At 52.0% G+C, this 17,516-nt stretch overlaps 2 protein-coding genes across 7 annotated transcripts; one reads left to right on the top strand and one right to left on the bottom strand.

Annotated features, from left to right (window-relative positions):
- Positions 1-7,884: 7,884 nt before the first annotated feature.
- PGLYRP1 (peptidoglycan recognition protein 1) lies at positions 7,885-9,840 on the top strand. The gene is made up of 3 exons (XM_069088286.1): positions 7,885-8,334; positions 9,100-9,221; positions 9,561-9,840. Exons 1-3 carry the CDS (start codon positions 8,054-8,056, stop codon positions 9,737-9,739), a joined length of 582 nt encoding a protein of 193 aa, XP_068944387.1. The 5' UTR covers positions 7,885-8,053; the 3' UTR covers positions 9,740-9,840.
- Positions 9,841-10,328: 488 nt separating this feature from the next.
- On the bottom strand, positions 10,329-17,177 carry CCDC61 (coiled-coil domain containing 61). 6 transcript variants are annotated; one of them, XM_069089066.1, is made up of 14 exons: positions 17,063-17,177; positions 15,195-15,349; positions 14,754-14,836; positions 14,481-14,638; positions 13,885-14,028; positions 13,445-13,655; positions 13,070-13,152; positions 12,820-12,983; positions 12,583-12,661; positions 11,899-12,020; positions 11,499-11,577; positions 11,282-11,345; positions 10,869-10,947; positions 10,329-10,689 (listed from the first exon to the last, which is right to left on the bottom strand). In XM_069089066.1, the coding sequence occupies exons 1-14, from the start codon at positions 17,158-17,160 to the stop codon at positions 10,592-10,594; spliced, it is 1,617 nt and encodes a 538-aa protein (XP_068945167.1). In that variant the 5' UTR covers positions 17,161-17,177; the 3' UTR covers positions 10,329-10,591. The 6 variants fall into 6 exon arrangements, with proteins under 6 accessions (XP_068945167.1, XP_068945168.1, XP_068945170.1 ...); XM_069089067.1 differs by having other exon boundaries at positions 15,195-15,353; positions 17,063-17,143; XM_069089069.1 differs by lacking the exon at positions 17,063-17,177 and adding an exon at positions 16,645-16,998 and having other exon boundaries at positions 15,195-15,353.
- Between the last annotated feature and the right edge of the window lie 339 nt (positions 17,178-17,516).

Below are 17,516 nucleotides of genomic sequence, written 5' to 3'. Positions count from 1 at the left end.
AAGATATCATCCTGGTCCCAAGCACTGTCCCATTGACTTCATCATCAATTCCTTTCGACTGTACTCTACCTGGACTCATGCAGAGGTGATGGTAAAAATTGAGAAGGCAGGCTATGATACTGTCCTGACCAGCAGATCTCAAGCGATCATCATTTTTCCAATCTTTTAATGACAAAGTATTTGGGTAAAATACCTTTAAAGCTTATGGTAAGCCTCGAACGCAGTGGCTTGAGTGATATCTACACCTGAGATTCATCCAGGTAAGCTTGAAATGTCCCAAGGAAATTTTTGGTGTCAACAGAAAAGTGGACGCCCTGGTTCTGGAATGTCCAGACCCTCCGGCACTCTCTGGAGGGTCAGCACTGATTGGAGCTAACTCTAGTCTTTTACTGAAAGTGTAAAGCTGAACACCAGAACCTGGAGAAACCAAATAAGGAGGGAGCAGCAGAACAACGGGCTTCAGGGCTTGGGGTGCATTCTGCTTATTATCCTAAACAATTTCTCCTTCTCCCAGAGAGGCATCCCTTACAATAAAGAAGAAAAAGTCCGACATTGTACACACTATTCTGCACCAACAGCCCCCCACCAATGCAAAGAAGAGGGAAAGAGCGCATCTTCTCACAGCTTTTCTTTGGCGCCATATAATGTGGAAGCATTCAGTTTTTAGTGTTTTGACATTATAGTTCTTTCTGTTTACATTGTTGTAGACATCCTAGATGTTGTCTTCCTGGTTCTGTTCACTTCACTTTGAGTCTGTTCATTTAAGTCTTTCTGTGCTTAGAGACATCTAGGTGTCTAAGTGGATAGAGCTCTGGGCTTGGAGTCAGGAAGACCTGAGTTCAAATCCAGCCTTAGACACTTACTAGCTGTATGACCCTGGGCAAGTCACTTAACCCTGTTTGCCTTAAGCTACTGGAGAAAGAAATGGCAAACTGCTTAGTATCTTTGCCAAGAAAAACCCATGGACAGTATGACCCAAGGAGTCATGAAGAGTTGGATATAACTGAACAACAATGCTGAGAAGAGCCATAATGGATAGATAAGGGGGTGGGGAGCCTGTGGCATCAAGGCCACAGGTGGTCCTCAAGCACAACCCTCTGACTGAAATCAGATGCAGTCAACGGGCCACACTTGAGGACCTAAATATGTGGTCTTAAGTCTGCAGGTTCCCCAGCCCTGGGATAGAATCTTGGACTTGGGGTCAGTAAGTTATTGTTGTTCAATCACATTCAACTCTCCATAACCCTATTTGAGGTTTTCTTGGCAAAGACACTTAAATGGTTTGCCATCTCCTTTTCCAGTTCATTTTACAGATGAGGACACTGAGGCAAACAAGATTAAGTCAGTAAGCTCTGAATTCAAATCCCACCTCAGATACAAGCCATTTAATCTTTTGCACACTGTACCTCCCTCCTAGGGTGTTTGTGAGGATAAGACCATGTACATAAAATGCTTTGTAAATCTCAAAGTGCTATGTAATTACTAGCTAATTATTCTTCTCTGTTTTCATCACATTCCCTATTTCTTACAGCACAGTATTATTCAATCACATTCATGTACCTTTGTGGGTTCAGACATTCTGCAATAGAAGGGCACCTCCCTTGTCTCTAGCTCTTGTGGCTCCAAAAAAGCTGGGCTGAAAATGCAAGGTGTCCCAAAAGTCTTAGTGCAGATTAAACCTTTAATAACTTCAGAAGTATAAATGCTACAACATTACCAAAAAAAAAAACAAAACCAACATTTGAGTGGGCATTTGATTAAATTCAACATGTCCACTTTCTTGCACTAGATGTCTTTTCAGTCAAAAACTTTCATCAGCTATTGTTTGGTGACTGAAAGGATTGCATTTCTAATCCTAGCCTTAAGGTCATTCAAAGAACAGTCACAGAGACCACAATATTGATTTCTTCTGGATCTACTCCACTGGGATAAAGTTTTTATGCAGACACCAGAAGAAATCCAATGGAGATAGAACAGGTGACTGAGGTGTCTGACCAAGAAGACGTTCTCTACTGATCCACAGATCTAAAAACGTGTTATCCAGAAATTCTTGTAATGTGTAATAACAATAAAATTTTTATTTTAAAAGTTAAGAAAATCATTTTTGTTACCCAAAATTTAAAAACTCAAAAATGCATAAAAGGAATATAAATAATTAAGTTTTCAAATGATGGGGTTTTTCAAATAAAAAGAAAAAAGTATTTCCTATTAACCCAATATTTAGTTTGCTTGGTATATATATTTGCATGTTGTCTCCCCTATTAAATTGTGAACTTCTTGAGGGCAGGGACAGTCTTTTATTTGGGGGGGGCAGTTAACAATCTTGCTTTAATCAATCAAACATATCATTTACCTAATTCAAGGGGAAAAGGTCAGCACCCCAAACTTCAGAGTATACAGAGGTTACAAGCAGAAATTACAAGAAGACAGAGAAACAAAGCAGACAGGCCTTCAACTGTTCAAGCATTACATCCATACCTAGTCAGTTACCAGAGAGGGAAGCATCAACATCTGGGTTTTTCAAAGTGGGTGGGAAGGGATGGAGTATTTGGCTCAACTCAATAAGCATTTATGAAGTACCGGCTGGGGGGGGACGGGGGAGAGGGGGGAGAAGGGGAGGGGGAGAGGGAAGTGGGAGGGGGAGGGGGGGCTCAACAACGGCTGCCCAGAGTCCTGTCTGGTCAAATCACACAAAGTGAGCCCCCACAGGGACAGTCTTTTGGCCCTTTTTGCATGCCCAATGCCTAGCACAGTGCCTGGTACCTAGTAGGTACTTAATAAATGCTTATTGAGTTGAGCCAAATACTGCAAACCTTTGTTCAAATATTTAAAAATCCAACTTTGAAATTAAGCTCACATATATTTATTACATTATGTTAAAAATTTTCCAATTTGTAACTTATTTCATTAAAAATGTTATTTACAGTCAATAAAATTGGTAAAATAAAGAAATTCAACATGAATACTTACTGAAAATGGAAAGCACTTGAGGTCTTGCTGGCTTGTTTTAATTCTTATAGAATGTCCCATGTAATATATTTGTCATCTTTTTTTTATAATTAGAGTTTTATATTTGAGTTTTTGTAATTCTAGGTAGAATAAAACTTTATTTTATAATTATAACTATAAAATGTAAATGTTCATTTGGAGCTTTGGGGGGCAAATGTTATTGTAGTTATTGAAAACAATTAATAAATCTATAAAAGTATTATGCATATTAAATATTAGACAAATTTTTTAAATGACGGGGGTTTTTTATAAGTTTGTATTTATATTTCTATTTTGGTAGCCCAGTGCTCTGGGTTTGGAGTCAGGAAGACTTGAGTTCAAATCCAGTCTTAGACACTTTATTAGCTGTCTGACCCTGGGCAAGTCACTTAACCCTGTTTGCCTTAAGCTACTGGAGAAAGAAATGGCAAATCACTTATTTATATTTTGGAAGTTATTAAAGATTAGATTTGTACCAGGACCTTTGGGCATTCTGGTTTTTGGAGAATATGTCTTTTTGTCATTGACTTCCTTTGGGTAAGTGCCTAGCAGTGGGATTTCTGCCAACACCCTTATTTTATAAGTGAGGATTCTGAGGCCAAGAGAGTGGAAGTTATTTACCCAAAGTCACACAGCCAGGGAATGGAAGATCCAGAATTCAGGGTTCCCTGGCTACAATCTAGTGTTTCCAGACATACACACATATACACAGGAACTGGATAGACAGCCCTTAGAACCGACCCGTCCATCACTATATAGTGACTGTGATGGACCCACAATGAAACAGGGGGAACAGAGGGGGATGGATTCCTATTGGGAAACTGAACAGCAGTTTCAACCATGCCCCAGCCTGTTTGAGGGAAAACAAACCAATACTGTCTGTACAATGGTCTCCCAAGGATGCTCTGCAGCTGGGAATCATGGGTCATCCCCATCGCCAAGAATCAAAATGTCGGGTGACCCAAAGGGCAACTGAGAGATGCCAGTAGGGTAGTCAGTGAGTCAACAGGCATAGCAACAACTTTGTGTCAGGCATCGTGCTAAGCCCTGGGGATACAAAGGCAAAAGTCCCTGCCCTCAAGGAGTTCTCCATCTAATGGCAGAGGCAAGATACAAGTCACCATGTACAAACAAGCTATGGACAGAAAAGGCACTGGCATTCAGAGATCTGGAAAGGAATCTTGTAGAAAGGGGGATTTTCCCTGGGACCAGGAGGAAGTCAGGGAAGCCAGGAGGAGGAGATGTAAAGGGAGAGCACTCCGGGCACGGGGGAGAACAAAAAAAAAATGCCTGAAGCTTGGAAACAGTGTCCTGTGTGAAGAGCAGCAAGGAGATGAGGGTCACTGAACTGCAGAGTATGGGGTGGGTGTATAGAGTATGAGAAGACTGGAAACATAAAAGGGGGCAGGTTGTGAAGAGCTCTGAAGGCCAAGAGGATGATTTTCATATTTAACCCTGGAGGTGAAGTCTATGGAATGAGGGGAGATGTGGTCAGATCTGGGCTTGAGGAAGATCTCTTTGGCCACTGAATGGAGGATGGGTTGGAGTGGGGAGACTTGAAGCAGGCAGACCCAGCAACCACTATTGTAATAATCCAGGGCTGAGGTGGCAAGAGGAAAGAAGGGGCATATTTGAGAGATGGTGCAAAGGGGAAGTCTCCAAGCCTCAGCAACAAGTTGAACGTGAGGGGATGAGAGACAATGAAAAGTCCAGGAGGGTGGCTGGGTTGTGAGCCTGGGGACCTGGGAGACTGGTGGTGCCCTCAACAATAAAGGGGAAGTTAGGAGGGGGCAAGGTTTGGGGGAGAAGGGTGGTGAGTACAGTTCTGGTGTCATGCCAAGCAAAGGCAACTCCCCAAGGTTCAGAATCCCAGCCTAGGCGCTCTCCGTTTTATTCAGTGACAAATTAAGAACAGAGAAAATCAATTCAAAATACAGCATTCACCAAGTGTAATTCAATAATTTTCAAGTACTACTCCACCCCTGGACATCACATTCATTTAGTCCATTACAAAGTCCCTCTTCTCAAATGGAGATTAGTTTCCAATCATAAGCAAAGTACATTCATTTGGTCAGTCACAGAGCACAAAAAGGTCAAGTTTCCCACCCTTGGATCACAACTGAATAGGCCGTCTACCCCAGTGTTACAACAAGCCTAAGCGCAGCATTTAATACCCAAAGAGAGGTCTTTTCTTCATCCTGACCCAAGGCAAGTTCTCAGCAATCTTTGTTCCTGGGGAGACAAAGCTTAGCAAGGCCACAAGATACATGACCAATGTCCTCATTAATTCATTCTCCATCTGCAGAACAGTCCTAGGACCCCTGAAAACATTAGCAAAACCCTCTTCCAGGATTTCTATAAACATGCAACAAGAAAATCCTTCTTCAGGGCCTCTGAACCAACAGCAAAGTTCCAGAACCTCTGCAACAACAGCATTGGCCTTCACCAGTGGGCACAATTCACTCTCTATCTGCAGAACAGTCTCAGGATCCCTGAACCAACAGCAAGGTTCCAGGACCTCTGCAACAACAGCACTGTCCTTTACCAGTGGACACAATTCACCCTCTGTCTGTAGAACAGTCTCTGGACCTCTGAACCAGCAGCAAGGATCCAGAACCTCTGCAACAACAGGACCAACCTTCACCAGTGGTTGAATCTGGCAAAGCAACATCAAAACAGACAGACAAAGTACCAGCATAACAGCCATGTCTCCTCAGTCCTTGGCAGCTCTGGGTGGCAGCTCTCAAAAGTCCTGGGCAGCTCAAACTGGCCCTCAGCAATCCTCTCCATTTCTGCCTCCACAATGCTGTTTCCAAAAAATTCTTCTGCCTCTCTCTCTGCTTGTGCCTCTCTAAATCCACGTCATCAGCTCCTCCCAGTTCAGCCCTCTCTTTTCATGTCAACAAGTGGGATTCACAAGCTCTGGTTTTAACACAATCAATCTGAAAACCAAGCCAATATAGGGGGATCTTTAAATTCCATTACTATTACATCTGGCCATGGGGAGTTTGAGATGAATATATAATGGGCAGTTTGAAGACTGGGAAAGAGGGTAGGTTGGATAAGTAGATCTAAGAAGAATCAGAATAGAGATGGTCATTAAATCCATGGGAATCAATGACATCCCAGAGTGAAGAGGTATATAGTGAGAGAGAAAGGGGCACAGGACAGAACCCTGAGAGACATCTGGGGTCAGAGGGCAGGATCCACCAAAGGAGACAGAGAAGAAGTGGTCAGAGAGGCAGGAGGAGAACCAGGAGAGAAGGATGTCCTGAAAATCTCAAGAGAAGAGTTTCCAAGGGAGAATCACCACATATCGCTCAAGACTTAGGAGAATTGGTACCAAGATTTCACCGAGATGGTGCAGGACCAGAAATCTCACATCCCACAGTGAGGGTAAAGAAAGATAGTTGGGCAACCCACGGGCCACTATGATGTTAAAAGGACCAGAGGAAATCCACCCATCACATCAAGTGGGCTTCTCATGGAGAATTTATGAGGACAGAGAAAGAGGAGGCATGGTACAGTGAATGGCACAGCTGGCCACAGAGTCACAAAGATCTTAGCTTCTCAGTGGCCCAGGAAACCCTCCAAGATGCTCCACATTGTGGAAAGAGGGCCATATGCATTGAGAGCTGGAGCTGGAGTCAGGAAGACAGAAGTAACCTCACACACTTACTAGTGGACCTGGAGTGGGTGAGTCTTTAACCTCTTCCTGCCTCAGTGTCCTTATGCATAAAATGAGGCTAATAATGGCACCAGCCTCCCACAGTTGATGGGAGGATGAAATGTTAATATTTGCTAAGTACTTTGCATGTCTTGAAATACTATCTAAACGCTTTCTTCCTAGGTCCTCCCTCTACAGAGGTCCACTCAAAATTCAAATCCAAATGTGGGGAACCCAAACTTACCTGAACGAAAATCCTTTCTGCAAGTGGTCAGCCTTTGTTAAATCTGGGAACCCAGCACTTCCCAAGGCAGCCTATTCCACACTTGAACAGTTCTGATTGTCCAAGTTTTTTCCTTAAATTAAACCTACATCTGCCTCTTTCCAGTTTCCACCCCTTGCTCCTTTGCCTCCAAGGTCTTGTTCCTTCATTTTCAGATTTGAACATTGACTGGACCTCTGTAGAGGGATTTTCTAGAGCTGGGATTTGAATCCAGACCCAGTGCTCCTTCCAGACACCAGGCTGCCTTAAGACAGGCTGTGGGGACCAAAGAAATCCACCCCCCTCCCCATTATCACTTTCTTCCCCTTTACCTTTTGTTCCCATGGTTTCTTGTATCTTTCTTGTATCCTCAGGGCTCCCCCACCCTCACCTCAGTAGAAAGAGGGCTTCCCAAACCTGGGTTAGCTTTACCTTTTCTTTTTGTAATCCCAACTCACAGTGGGCACTTCCTACAAATGTTTGTTGATTTGAATCAATGATGTGTAATTCCCTCAGAGATAAAGAAATACAAACATTCTTCTGGACTGTGGAATGGATGAAACCACAGATCTGAGAATCATCGTCAGACCTCAGGAGACTAAAATTACAGAATCATAGCTTCTTATTGCAGAGTGAGGAAACTAAAATCAAGAGAGGGGAAGGAACTTACCCAAGGTCCCACAGGATGGTAGTGGGATGGCTGGAGCTCCTGGGAGAAGGGAAGATATGGGAGTGATGAAGGATCTTGGGCCATCATTGAGCCCAAACATATCCAGAAGTCTTGGAAAGAAGAAAGCCAGAAAAAATTTCCCCCTCCTCTACCATCACCACCAAGACTCCCAACTCTCACCTTTCCTGACCCCCACCAGGTTCCAGTGAAAAAAGGAACTGTGGCTTTGGTTTCCAACAGATGTGAGGCAAGGCCCCTGAGTTTTGATGCAAGGCTTTCCGTGGCCAAGGGAAGGGGAGGGTCACTGCCCTATATCCTGTTCTCCTCCTCTCTCCCCAAATCCAGGAGATAAATAGGTCCAGGTCCAGACACTGGACAGCTCTCCTTGGCATCCCAAGATTTCCAGTCCTCTGCTCTCCGATTCCCTGGGTCATCCCGTCCTAGGTCCTGAAGCCCAAAGGCAGACATGGCACTCTGGTTGCTTCTGCTCTTGGCTGCCCTCCCTGCCTTGGGGCAAAGTCCAACACCACAGAATATGCTTCCCGGCTGCCCGGACATTGTGCCAAAGTCCGAGTGGGGAGGCTTCTCGTCTCAGTGCTTGAGGCCCCTGAACCTGCCTGTGGACAATGTGCTGGTGTCTCACACAGCTGGCAACCCCTGCTTTTCACCCTCAGACTGCGAACACCAGATAAGAACCATCCAACGCGAGCATGTTCGAGTGCGGCGCAAGTGTGATATCGCATACAAGTGAGCATTCTTAAACAGTGACTGGGTGAAAGGCAGGGACCCGACAATGCCCAGTCCAGGGCTGGGGTGCGATAGAGAGGTACAGCTTTACAATGGGAAAGCCCTGGGCCAGAGCAACATCCCAGCTGTGGGGTAACCTTTAGCCTGAGGGGGGACATAGTAGAATGGCAGGGATGACCCTGCTCTAAGGGAGGGGAGAGCACAATGTTGGGGGAACCCTTGATCTGAGGGGAGAAACAGCGCAGCTGTGGGGGAGCCCTGGCTCAGAGGGGAAACAGTACATTGGTGTAGTAGGGGTAGGGGGTCGCTGATCTGAAAGGAGAAATCTCGGCTGCGAGAAAGTCCTAGCATCTAGGGTGACACAGTCTAGCAATGAGGAAACTCCTCGTCTGAAGGGAGAACATATTGTAGGTGGGACCTAAAACACAGCACAGAGGTCAGGGAGCCCCTGCGATCTAAGAAGGGACATGTCCCAGTGTGGGGGAGGGCCCTCTGATCTGAGAGGAGTAACATCCTGGCTGGGGGTGAGCCCTTGGTCCAAGGTGAGAACACAAGTGACGAGAGGCCCTTCATTTGAGGGGGAACACAGCACAGTGGCTGGAGAATTCCCGGGCTGAGGAGGAAGATAGCCCAGTGTGCTCTGAGGGGAGAGACAGGCTTTCATGAGCTAGGATCTTGAGTGCCAGGGAGCCCAAAACATTGTGGCTGGGGGGAAAGGGCAAAGATGCCCTCACTGATAAGTTAATCCACCCTCTCTGCCTCCAGCTTCTTGATTGGGGAAGATGGGCTCATCTATGAGGGGAGAGGGTGGTCCACCTTGGGAGGTCACTCAGACTCCACGTTGAACCCCATCTCCCTGGGGATCAGCTTCATCGGCAACTTCAGGAGTGAGTAACAACGGGAGAGAGGGAGGGTCCCCGGGAAGGTATGGGACTGGGGGTTGGGCTGCGCGTCACCAGGAGGGTAGACCAAAGCCAGGCACAAGGGCTTTTCGGTCCTGTGGGGCTAAGACTTAGGACGCCCAAGTTCCTGAGCCTATATAGGGCTGAGGACCAGAACTGGGACAGGTAGGTCCCTGAGGTGTGGCTAGGCAAGAAGTCAGAAAACAAACAAGGCAGAGGAAATGAAAGAGAACTGGAGGGTTGGAGGGAGCAGACCTGCCAAGATGGAGGGAGGGGGAAGAAAGGCTGAGGACATGCTGGCAAACCAGGCTCTCTGGTCCCCAGATCGAAGCCCTGATCCCCGAGCCCTCCGGGCCTTGCAGAGCCTGCTGAGCTGCGGGGCCAAGCATGGCGTACTCTCATCTAGATATATCATCAGGAGACAGTGGGATGCACCGGACCTGGACTCCCCTGAAGAGATGCTCTACAGGGCATTGCGGACACTGCCCCAATATCGGGAGTGAGGTCCGCAGCCTGGCCGCTGCAGCCACACCCCTGCCCCTGCCTCCAGTGCCCAAGGCCGTCTGTCTTCCCCTCCCCAGTAGCCCAGAATAAAGCTGCAGAGGCCCTGGCTGCTGGGGGTTCTGTGACTCACAGTGATGGGGGGAGGAGTGTGGGAGAGGCCTGGTCCACAGGCCCACTTTGCCATCTAGGCCCTCTGTAAGCCTGAGGAGCTCATCTCCCTGGGCCCGGGTTTTCTCACTGATCAAATGAGGGGGTAATGTGGCTCATGTCTCAGGGTCCTTCAGTCCCTAGCCCTCTAAGAATGACAGGAACTGCTGCTATCTGGTTGGAAGAGCCTTCTGCACGTGCTCTCTGATGATCAATGGATGAGGGAGGGACCCCAGGGATCAGCTGCCCCATTTTATATGGGGGGGGAACAGAGTTCACTGACTCGGGGTACCCAGACCCGGTCAAAGGGGCAATTGGAGAGGGTTTGGGTTAGAGGGCCTAGTGATCTCCCCCTCAGGCCCTGCTGCCCCTCTGCCCAAAGGCCAGATGCAGAAAGTCAGTGCAAAGATCAAAGTACATCAACTCAGATGAGGAGGAAACTGAGGGAGGAAAAACTGACCAAACCCTTTATTTACATCCTCTGTCCTACCCCCACCACACACATGTGCACGCGCACACACACACACACACACACACACACACACACACACACACAGACTCTCTCTCTCTCTGTGTCTTTTTCTCCCTTCTCAGACTCCCTGGCAGCCAGGGCTAAGCCTCAGGAGTTCTGGCCTCACACTGCGGGGGGCTAAAGGGAAGAAGGGCAGCCAGGCCCAGGCCCCTCTGGTGGGGGGGAGGGGGTGTCATGTCCTCGTATCCAGTCTATTCATGTACTCCTGCAGGGCTTGCAGGCGGGCATCAATCTCTGACAGGTCAGCGGGCGGCTCCTCAAATGTGTTTTCTGTAAGGGGGAAGGGGAGCAGCTGGTTCTGGCCAAGAGTGCAGGGATGGGTGGTCCTCTTCCCCCCAGGGGTCACAGGAGCTCCTCGCGCCGGGGCAGGGGTGAGTCTGGGCTGGCAGCTCCCCCCACCCCACCAAGGAAGCATGGCTGGCTCTCAGGAAGGCAAGGGGAGGGTTCACCTTTGCCAAAGGTCTGGCCCCTCGGGGTCGGGGTGCTGCTAGCCTGGCGTCTTCTTCGGCCCCTGTCCAGCACGGTCATCTGAAGGGGCAGGGCAGCCAGTCAGTTGGGATCTCTAAGCACTCCCCCAGAAGTTCCAGCACTCAGTCTACTCTCAAAACCCCCAAGCTGGCTCCCAATCCTGCCCCCCCTCACCTACAAACCAGACACCAAAGTGACATCTCTGAGCCTCAAGGCCTCAGAGAAACCGCCCTACAATGTTCCTGAGGATTCCCCCTTCCCAGCTCCCCCACTCTGCCCAAACCCTGCCAGGACCAGCTGCAGCAGGGCCAGGGGGAAGAGCAGGGGAAGCTTCAGTAAGAGGGAGCTGGGCAGTCTGGTGGCTCCAAAGCTTCCTAAGCCCCCCGATACTCACCTCTCCCGAGCCATTCCAGGAGGAGGGGCTCAGGGGCTTCCGAACTCTGGGCTGCCTTCGGAGACTGAGAAAAGCAAGCAATGGGAGCAGTGTGCTAGGGGGGCCTGAAGACTCCTACCACCCATTGCCTCAGTCTCAGGTTTTTGAGGCTCCCAGGCAATTTCTCCTGGGGTTAAGCCCCCTCACACCATCTCCCTCCCATGCTCTGCCACGTTACCCTCGGGAAGTTGGGTTGGTGAAATCCTCAAGCTCACTGGCTGAACTGAGCGATGAGTGACGGCTCCGAAAACTCTCCACTAGGGTAAGGCAGGAGACAAGGAGAGGCTAGGCCCTGACTGAGGGCCGAGCCTCCCCAGAACCAGCCCCCCAGGAAGTCCTTGAGCCAGGTCTCCAGCTGGCCCCTGAGGTCCTGGCCTCCCTTAGCCCACTCCCCATGCCCCTCCACCAGAGCCAGGCTGCCCTCCCCTTCCCACCCCGTACCAGTAAGTACAGCCTCCCAACTGCCCTAAGCCCCAGGGCCTCCTGGGCTCCACGGCACCCAGGGACCAGCACTAGGACTAAGAAACTGGACACGACCCCCTCCCCTTCTCCCTGCTGACACATATCACGGCCCTTACCGGAGGAGCTTCGTGTCCGGCCCCTGGGGGCCCCTTCCTCTCTCGATGTGCATGGGCCACGGACCCGGCTTCGGCCCCAGCTGCCTGAGCGTTCCCCACTCCCCACCCGGTTCCTTTGCTGGCTGAGGGAAGAGGGGAAAACTCATGCTAACCCAATGCAGTATTTGCTAAGTGCCGACAAATGAAGGACATGCCATCATACAGGAGGCAGGGGCAACGCAAAGCGCTGCCTGCAATCTCGCCCTCATACACGGACAAGGTCACTGAGGCAGTCCAGGGAAGCAGCTTGCTTAGGGTCACTGTGAGGCCAGCGTGGTGGCCACCACATAACCTCACTGCTTATGAAATCAGGTTAGACTATGGGGGTCTCCACAGCCAAGAAGAGCTAGGCCTTTATCCCTGAAACCCCAGGGAGCCATGGGGCAGGGCCATGCTGACCTGAGGTGGCTGCCCTATCTCCCTTGGTGGTGAGGAGGTCTGCAGGGTCAGGAGGGCCAGGGGCAAAAGCTGCAAATGCCAGCCCTGACCCACGCCCCGCGGCCCTGGAATAGGAAAGGACGGGCCCACCCAGTGGAACACACCACAAATAAGGCCAAGCAGGCGGCTGGAACCCACAGATGCCTCCCCCTCCCCCTGCCCAATCCAACCGGAAAGGGGAATGGAGGGCAAGGCAGGGCCACTCACTTCTTCATCTTGAGCTCCCTCTGCTTCCTCTCTTTGGCCTTCACAAAGGCAGTGGGATCAAAGCGGGGCACCCGGACACCTGGGGACCGACAGCAAAGGTAGTGGAGGGCCAGCTGTCCTACCCCCCCCAGCTCATCCAAGGGACCCACAGAGACTGAGATCCCCATGTGGGGATGGGGACGGTGGGGCGGGGAGCAGGCAGGGGAGAGAAAGGCAGGGAGAACACTGGACACACACCTGTTGGGGAGGGCGAGGGCCGGGATGGCCCACGGCCTCGGTTGCTCTCCTGAGATGAGGATCGAGCGGGCCTTCGACCCCAGGACAGGTTCCTCTCCTGAGACACCGTCCGCCGCTGGTCCTTCCGAGGCTGGGGTGACTGTCCTGAGGATGGGGTCTGCCTCCTAGGGAGATAGGCCCCACCCCGCTAGGTCTCACCACCTGTCCTCCACTGAGCCCTTCCCCCATCTCCCCAGGACAGCCTGCTCACCCCCGCTTGTACTGGGCCAGCTCACTGGACAGGTACTTTAGCCTGGCTCGAAGGCTCCGCTCCGACGATTTTACCTCTTCCAGCTTGGGGGAGAGGGAGAGGAAGAACAAAAGGCTTAAAGGTCTCACCCTACCCCCTTTCCTGGATCTCCTTTAGCTTCAGCCACTGAGTAAGCACTGGGACTCACTGTCTCCCTCCCACTCCCCCCATCTCCCTTCCCCCTCCTCCTAACCGCCCCCATCCTCTCCTTCCCACTCTCCCCACCCAATCCTCTCCCTCCCAAGACCCTCCATTGTCCCACCACACACGCATGCACACATACACACGCACACATGCAATGAACATGCACGCACATACATGCACGAACACACACACCTCCTGGGTCAGTCGTCGGCACTCCTGGCCCTGCCGTCCAGCCGTCCGGTGGTGCTGGCCCCGCTCCCTCCTCAGCTCTTCTTCCAGACTAGCCACCATGGCCTTGAGCACAGCCACCTCCCGGTGAGTCGTGGCCCGGCCACCTGCCTCCTCTCGTGCCCGGCCCAGGGCCACTTCCAGTTCCCTCTTCTCGTTTACAGCCCGGCTCAGCCTGAGAGGAGAGGGCCAGGGGATGAGGGGGGGTGCTGAGGGCCACACCTAGATCTATCCCCTGCCAAGGCTAATCCCTAGGCCAGGTCAGGTCTCAGGGCCCCACCTCAGGGTGGGTGATCTCGTCTCCCTTGCCAGCTGGGAAACTCCTGGCCCTGTGTACCCCCAAGAGGTTCCCCAGGGGCCCCTACGCTAGCTGGGCCTCAGTCCCAGTAATGGCAGAAGCTCACTGCTCCCGAAGGTGGCGTATTTCGGCGTCCCGCCCATCCCGGGACCGCAGCTGTGCCAGCTCCTCCTTCAGGGACCGAATGATGCCCTGCAGAACCACGGGGTCGGGCTTGCCCTGGTACGGGAGGGGCAGCGGGTAGTGGATCCTGAAGGACGACAAAGAAGCCCATCTCAGACTTGGGGGTGCTCTCCCTGGCACCCGGCAGCCTCCGAACCACAGCCCCGCAAGATCCCAAGAACAGGAGCTGACATTCCTACAGCATCTGAAGGTCTGCAATGGCTTGGTATAAATGACCTTACCCTAAGTCTGAGGTAGGATGTGCTATTATCTATCAACCCTTTTTAGTCAAGGAAACTACAGTTCAGAGAGGGCCACAGGGTTAGAGACTGGAGGTGGAAGAGACTGTGGGGGCCCCTGAGGGCCATGTCATCATTCACAAGTGAGGAGAATGAGGCAGAAAAGGAGGGTGATGTGCTGGGCCTGAGTCTGTCCTCCCAGCCCCCGAGGCCCAGGCTCCCCCCAGCCACCAACCTCCTAGCTCTGGAAACCCCTCAGGGAGGGGGACAGACGGGGCTGGGGGATGGGCTGGGCCCCCACCTGTCAAACTCAACTGAGTAGATCAGGATCAGGTAGCGCTTGGAGCTGAGCTGGGAGGAGCGGGGGGCCGAGGGGCCGGGCCGAGGCCCCACCTTGCGGTTCCGGAGGGCTTCCAGGTCCGTGTAGGTCAGCAGGTCCAGGGTGACCGACTCGCTGCTCTGCGAGGGAGGGGAGGGCCCAGGGGCACGTCACAGGCCAGGCCCCACCCCCCCACCCACACCAGTGAGGGGAGGGCTGGGGACACCTGGCGCCTGGGCTGCACTGCACCCTCACCTGCATGAGGGCCGACTCCAGCATGCTGCAGAAGATGCTGAACTGCTTGAAGTTCCCAGTCTTGTGGGTCAGGTCCTCAATGACTACAAGGCAGGGGGGAGCTCTGGTCTGTGGGCAGCACTGGGCAGCCACAGCAGGCCAGAGCTGCCAGAGGCAGAAGGGCTCCAGAGGACGGTCTCCGTGGGGAGGCCTTGGGCTACCCACGAGTCATCAGAACAGGGTAGGGCTCGAGAAGCCAGAACAACAGAGCAGAAAGGGGTCCACTGAGGCCGCAGGAAGGAAGGGAACCCACTCCAGTGCCCACACTAGGTCTGAGAGAGGAATGAGGCTCCCAGAATTCAATTGCAGGCCCTTTTCAGCGCCACCCTCCTCCCCAGTGTTCTGCCCTGGGTTCAGGGAGACCTCCTCCTGGAGAACCGCTGCCACCCCGCCGGCACTCACAGGCAGCATCAAACTCTCCACGCCATTGGTCAGTGGTCATTCTGTCCTCCACCTCCAGCTCCAGAACCTCCCCATTGACAGCCAACCGCACCACGTGCTCCACCCCCCGGAAGGTGTAGTCCACCTGCAGCCCCGTGGGCTGGTCCATGCTGAGTCTACCTGGGAAGGGAGCAAGAACAGGTGAGACGTCAGGAAATGCTAAGAGGGAGACTGGTCAATCACAGGCCATGGGATGTCAGGGCTGGGAGGGGCCTGAGAGCAGGGAATGTCAGGAGTGGGAGGGGCCTGAGAATAGGGAATGTCAGGAGTGGGAGGGCCCTTGGAATAAAGAATGTCAGAGTTGGAAGGGCCCTCAGAACAGGGAATGTCACGGCTGGGAGGGGCCTTAGAACAGGGGATGTGAGAACTGGGAGGGGCCTTAGAACAGGGGATGTGGGAACTGGGAGGGGCATTAGAACACAAGATGTAAAAGCTACTAGGAACTGGGATCAAAGTGCTACATAGAAGCAGGCAGGGGGCACCAAAGTACACACAGCATGGGGCCTAAGTCAGGAAGCCCTGAGTTCAAATGCAGCCTCAGATACCTGGGTCAGTCATTTACCCTATCTGCCTCACTTTCCTCATCTATAAAATGAGGACAATCATGGTACCTCCCTCCCAGGGCTGTCCTGAGGATCAAATGAGATATTTGTAAAGCTCCTTGCCGACCTTAGAATGCCAGCTGCTATGATTAAATACCAGCTATTCTAATCATCCTCATTACTAGCCAAAGCAGAAAGGCCAGTTACAGCCCCTGACAACATTGTGCCGCTGTACAGAAGGTCCCAGCTGGACAAGAACTAAGACCCCAGGACGTTTCTTCCTCCCTCCATCTCCATCACTGTCTGTCTATGTCCCTACCACATTCCTTCCTGACCCGCCCTCCCTGCCCTTTTCAATGTCTCCTTCCCAGGACTCGATGGGGCTCTGGAGGTATTCTGGGCCATCTAATCCCAGGTGGAGGGACTGGCCTGAGGTCACACAGGGAACGCACACAGAGGCAAGAGACGGAGAGATACAGGGCAGGGAGTGGGAGATGTAACATGGTCTCATCTGTGGGATAACTTGGTGCCATGATAAGAAGAGCCATCATCTAGAGCTCTAAGATTGCCAGTGTTTTACAAATATTAACAGCCTCGCAACAAACCCAGGAGGCGGGTGCTACTCTTGTCCCCACTTTACAGATAAGGACACTGAGGCAGGCAGAAGTTAAGTGACATGCTCGGAGTCACGCATCTGACAGTGACCAGTTCTCTATCTACTGGCCCGCCCAGCTGCCTAGTCAAGCCGTGGTCCACTTTTCATTCCATGGAAGCCAACACCTGCTCTGTGGAGGACGTGGGGCATGTGCGTGGAAGAGGACTCCTGCTCTACAGAAGCGGGAGCGTGCCACACGAGAGCGGGGCCCTACCCTACATTAGCGGGAGCGTGCCACACGAGAGCGGGGCCCTAGTCCACAGGAGGACGAAGCCAGGATGTACCGTACATAGGCATGGATCTCCTTAAGACAGTGAGTCGGAAGCTACTCTATACAGCAGGACCTGCTACTCAGAAACACGTCTACGACATACAAGCGCAGGGCCTGCTACACAGAAGCTGGGGCAGCATCCGGAAGTTGGAAGCTACAGGAGCAAGGAAGGACCTGCTACACAGAAGTGGGGTCCTGCTATACGGGCGCCTACCCCATCGAGCCCTGCCCTAGGGTCACCCGCCCTGCCGAGCCCCAGATAGCTATCCCAAGCTGCCCCGCCTGAGCCTCGTCAGCCTCCGCCGGCTAGGAGCCCGAGCCGCGGGACCCCATCGTCCCTTCCCGACCCAGCGCCCCTCACCCCAACACTCCAACACCCAGCGTCACCCGCCTCCTGGTCCGCCGTTCAACTGCCGTTCGCTGAGCCCCGCCCTTCAGCGACGTCCTCCCGTTGCTCATTGGCCGAAGGGAGCCAGTTTCTAAAGTGCCATTGGTCGATTCGGCCGCCCATCCAGAGAAACCCTGCCCCCACTGAGCTTGTTTTCTATTGGCGAAGGAGTGCGTCAGAGCAGATTTCTATTGGCTAAATTAACAATCTGTCTAGCTAAGTTCGGCCTCCTAGGCGGGCCTCTTGGGTGAACCTAGAGAAAGGGAGGAGTTCCGGTAGCCTTTTCCGTCTGTGTCACTTTCTCCTTAGGTCCCTTCCTCTACTGCTCTCTTTTCATTGGTCCTAGTGCGTTGGACTACTGGGCTTCTATTGGTGAGCTCTTCCGCCCATCCCAAGAAATCCCCACCCACCGGGTTTAGCCACTTGG

The sequence above is a fragment of the Petaurus breviceps genome, unplaced genomic scaffold (assembly GCF_028583685.1).
Source record: "Petaurus breviceps papuanus isolate PSGF00001 unplaced genomic scaffold, PetGlider_PUasm1.0 185, whole genome shotgun sequence".
NCBI classification, from domain to species: Eukaryota; Metazoa; Chordata; class Mammalia; order Diprotodontia; family Petauridae; genus Petaurus; species Petaurus breviceps.
Note: the sequence above shows the minus strand (reverse complement) of the source record. Positions and strands in the feature narration are given on the sequence as shown.

What these genes read in the sequence shown, in the direction of transcription:
- CCDC61 (XM_069089066.1), bottom strand. Translation starts at nt 17,160, where the DNA reads ATGAGCAACGGGAGGACGTCGCTGAAGGGCGGGGCTCAGCGAACGGCA. An exon ending in ACCAACCCAACTTCCCGAGG is followed by an intron (nt 11,346 to 11,498) that starts GTAACGTGGCAG and finishes TGCTTTTCTCAG; the next exon opens with TCTCCGAAGGCAGCCCAGAG. An exon ending in CCTGGAATGGCTCGGGAGAG is followed by an intron (nt 10,948 to 11,281) that starts GTGAGTATCGGG and finishes CTGCCCCTTCAG; the next exon opens with ATGACCGTGCTGGACAGGGG.
- PGLYRP1 (XM_069088286.1), top strand. Translation starts at nt 8,054, where the DNA reads ATGGCACTCTGGTTGCTTCTGCTCTTGGCTGCCCTCCCTGCCTTGGGG. An exon ending in AAGTGTGATATCGCATACAA is followed by an intron (nt 8,335 to 9,099) that starts GTGAGCATTCTT and finishes CTCTGCCTCCAG; the next exon opens with CTTCTTGATTGGGGAAGATG. An exon ending in CTTCATCGGCAACTTCAGGA is followed by an intron (nt 9,222 to 9,560) that starts GTGAGTAACAAC and finishes TCTGGTCCCCAG; the next exon opens with ATCGAAGCCCTGATCCCCGA.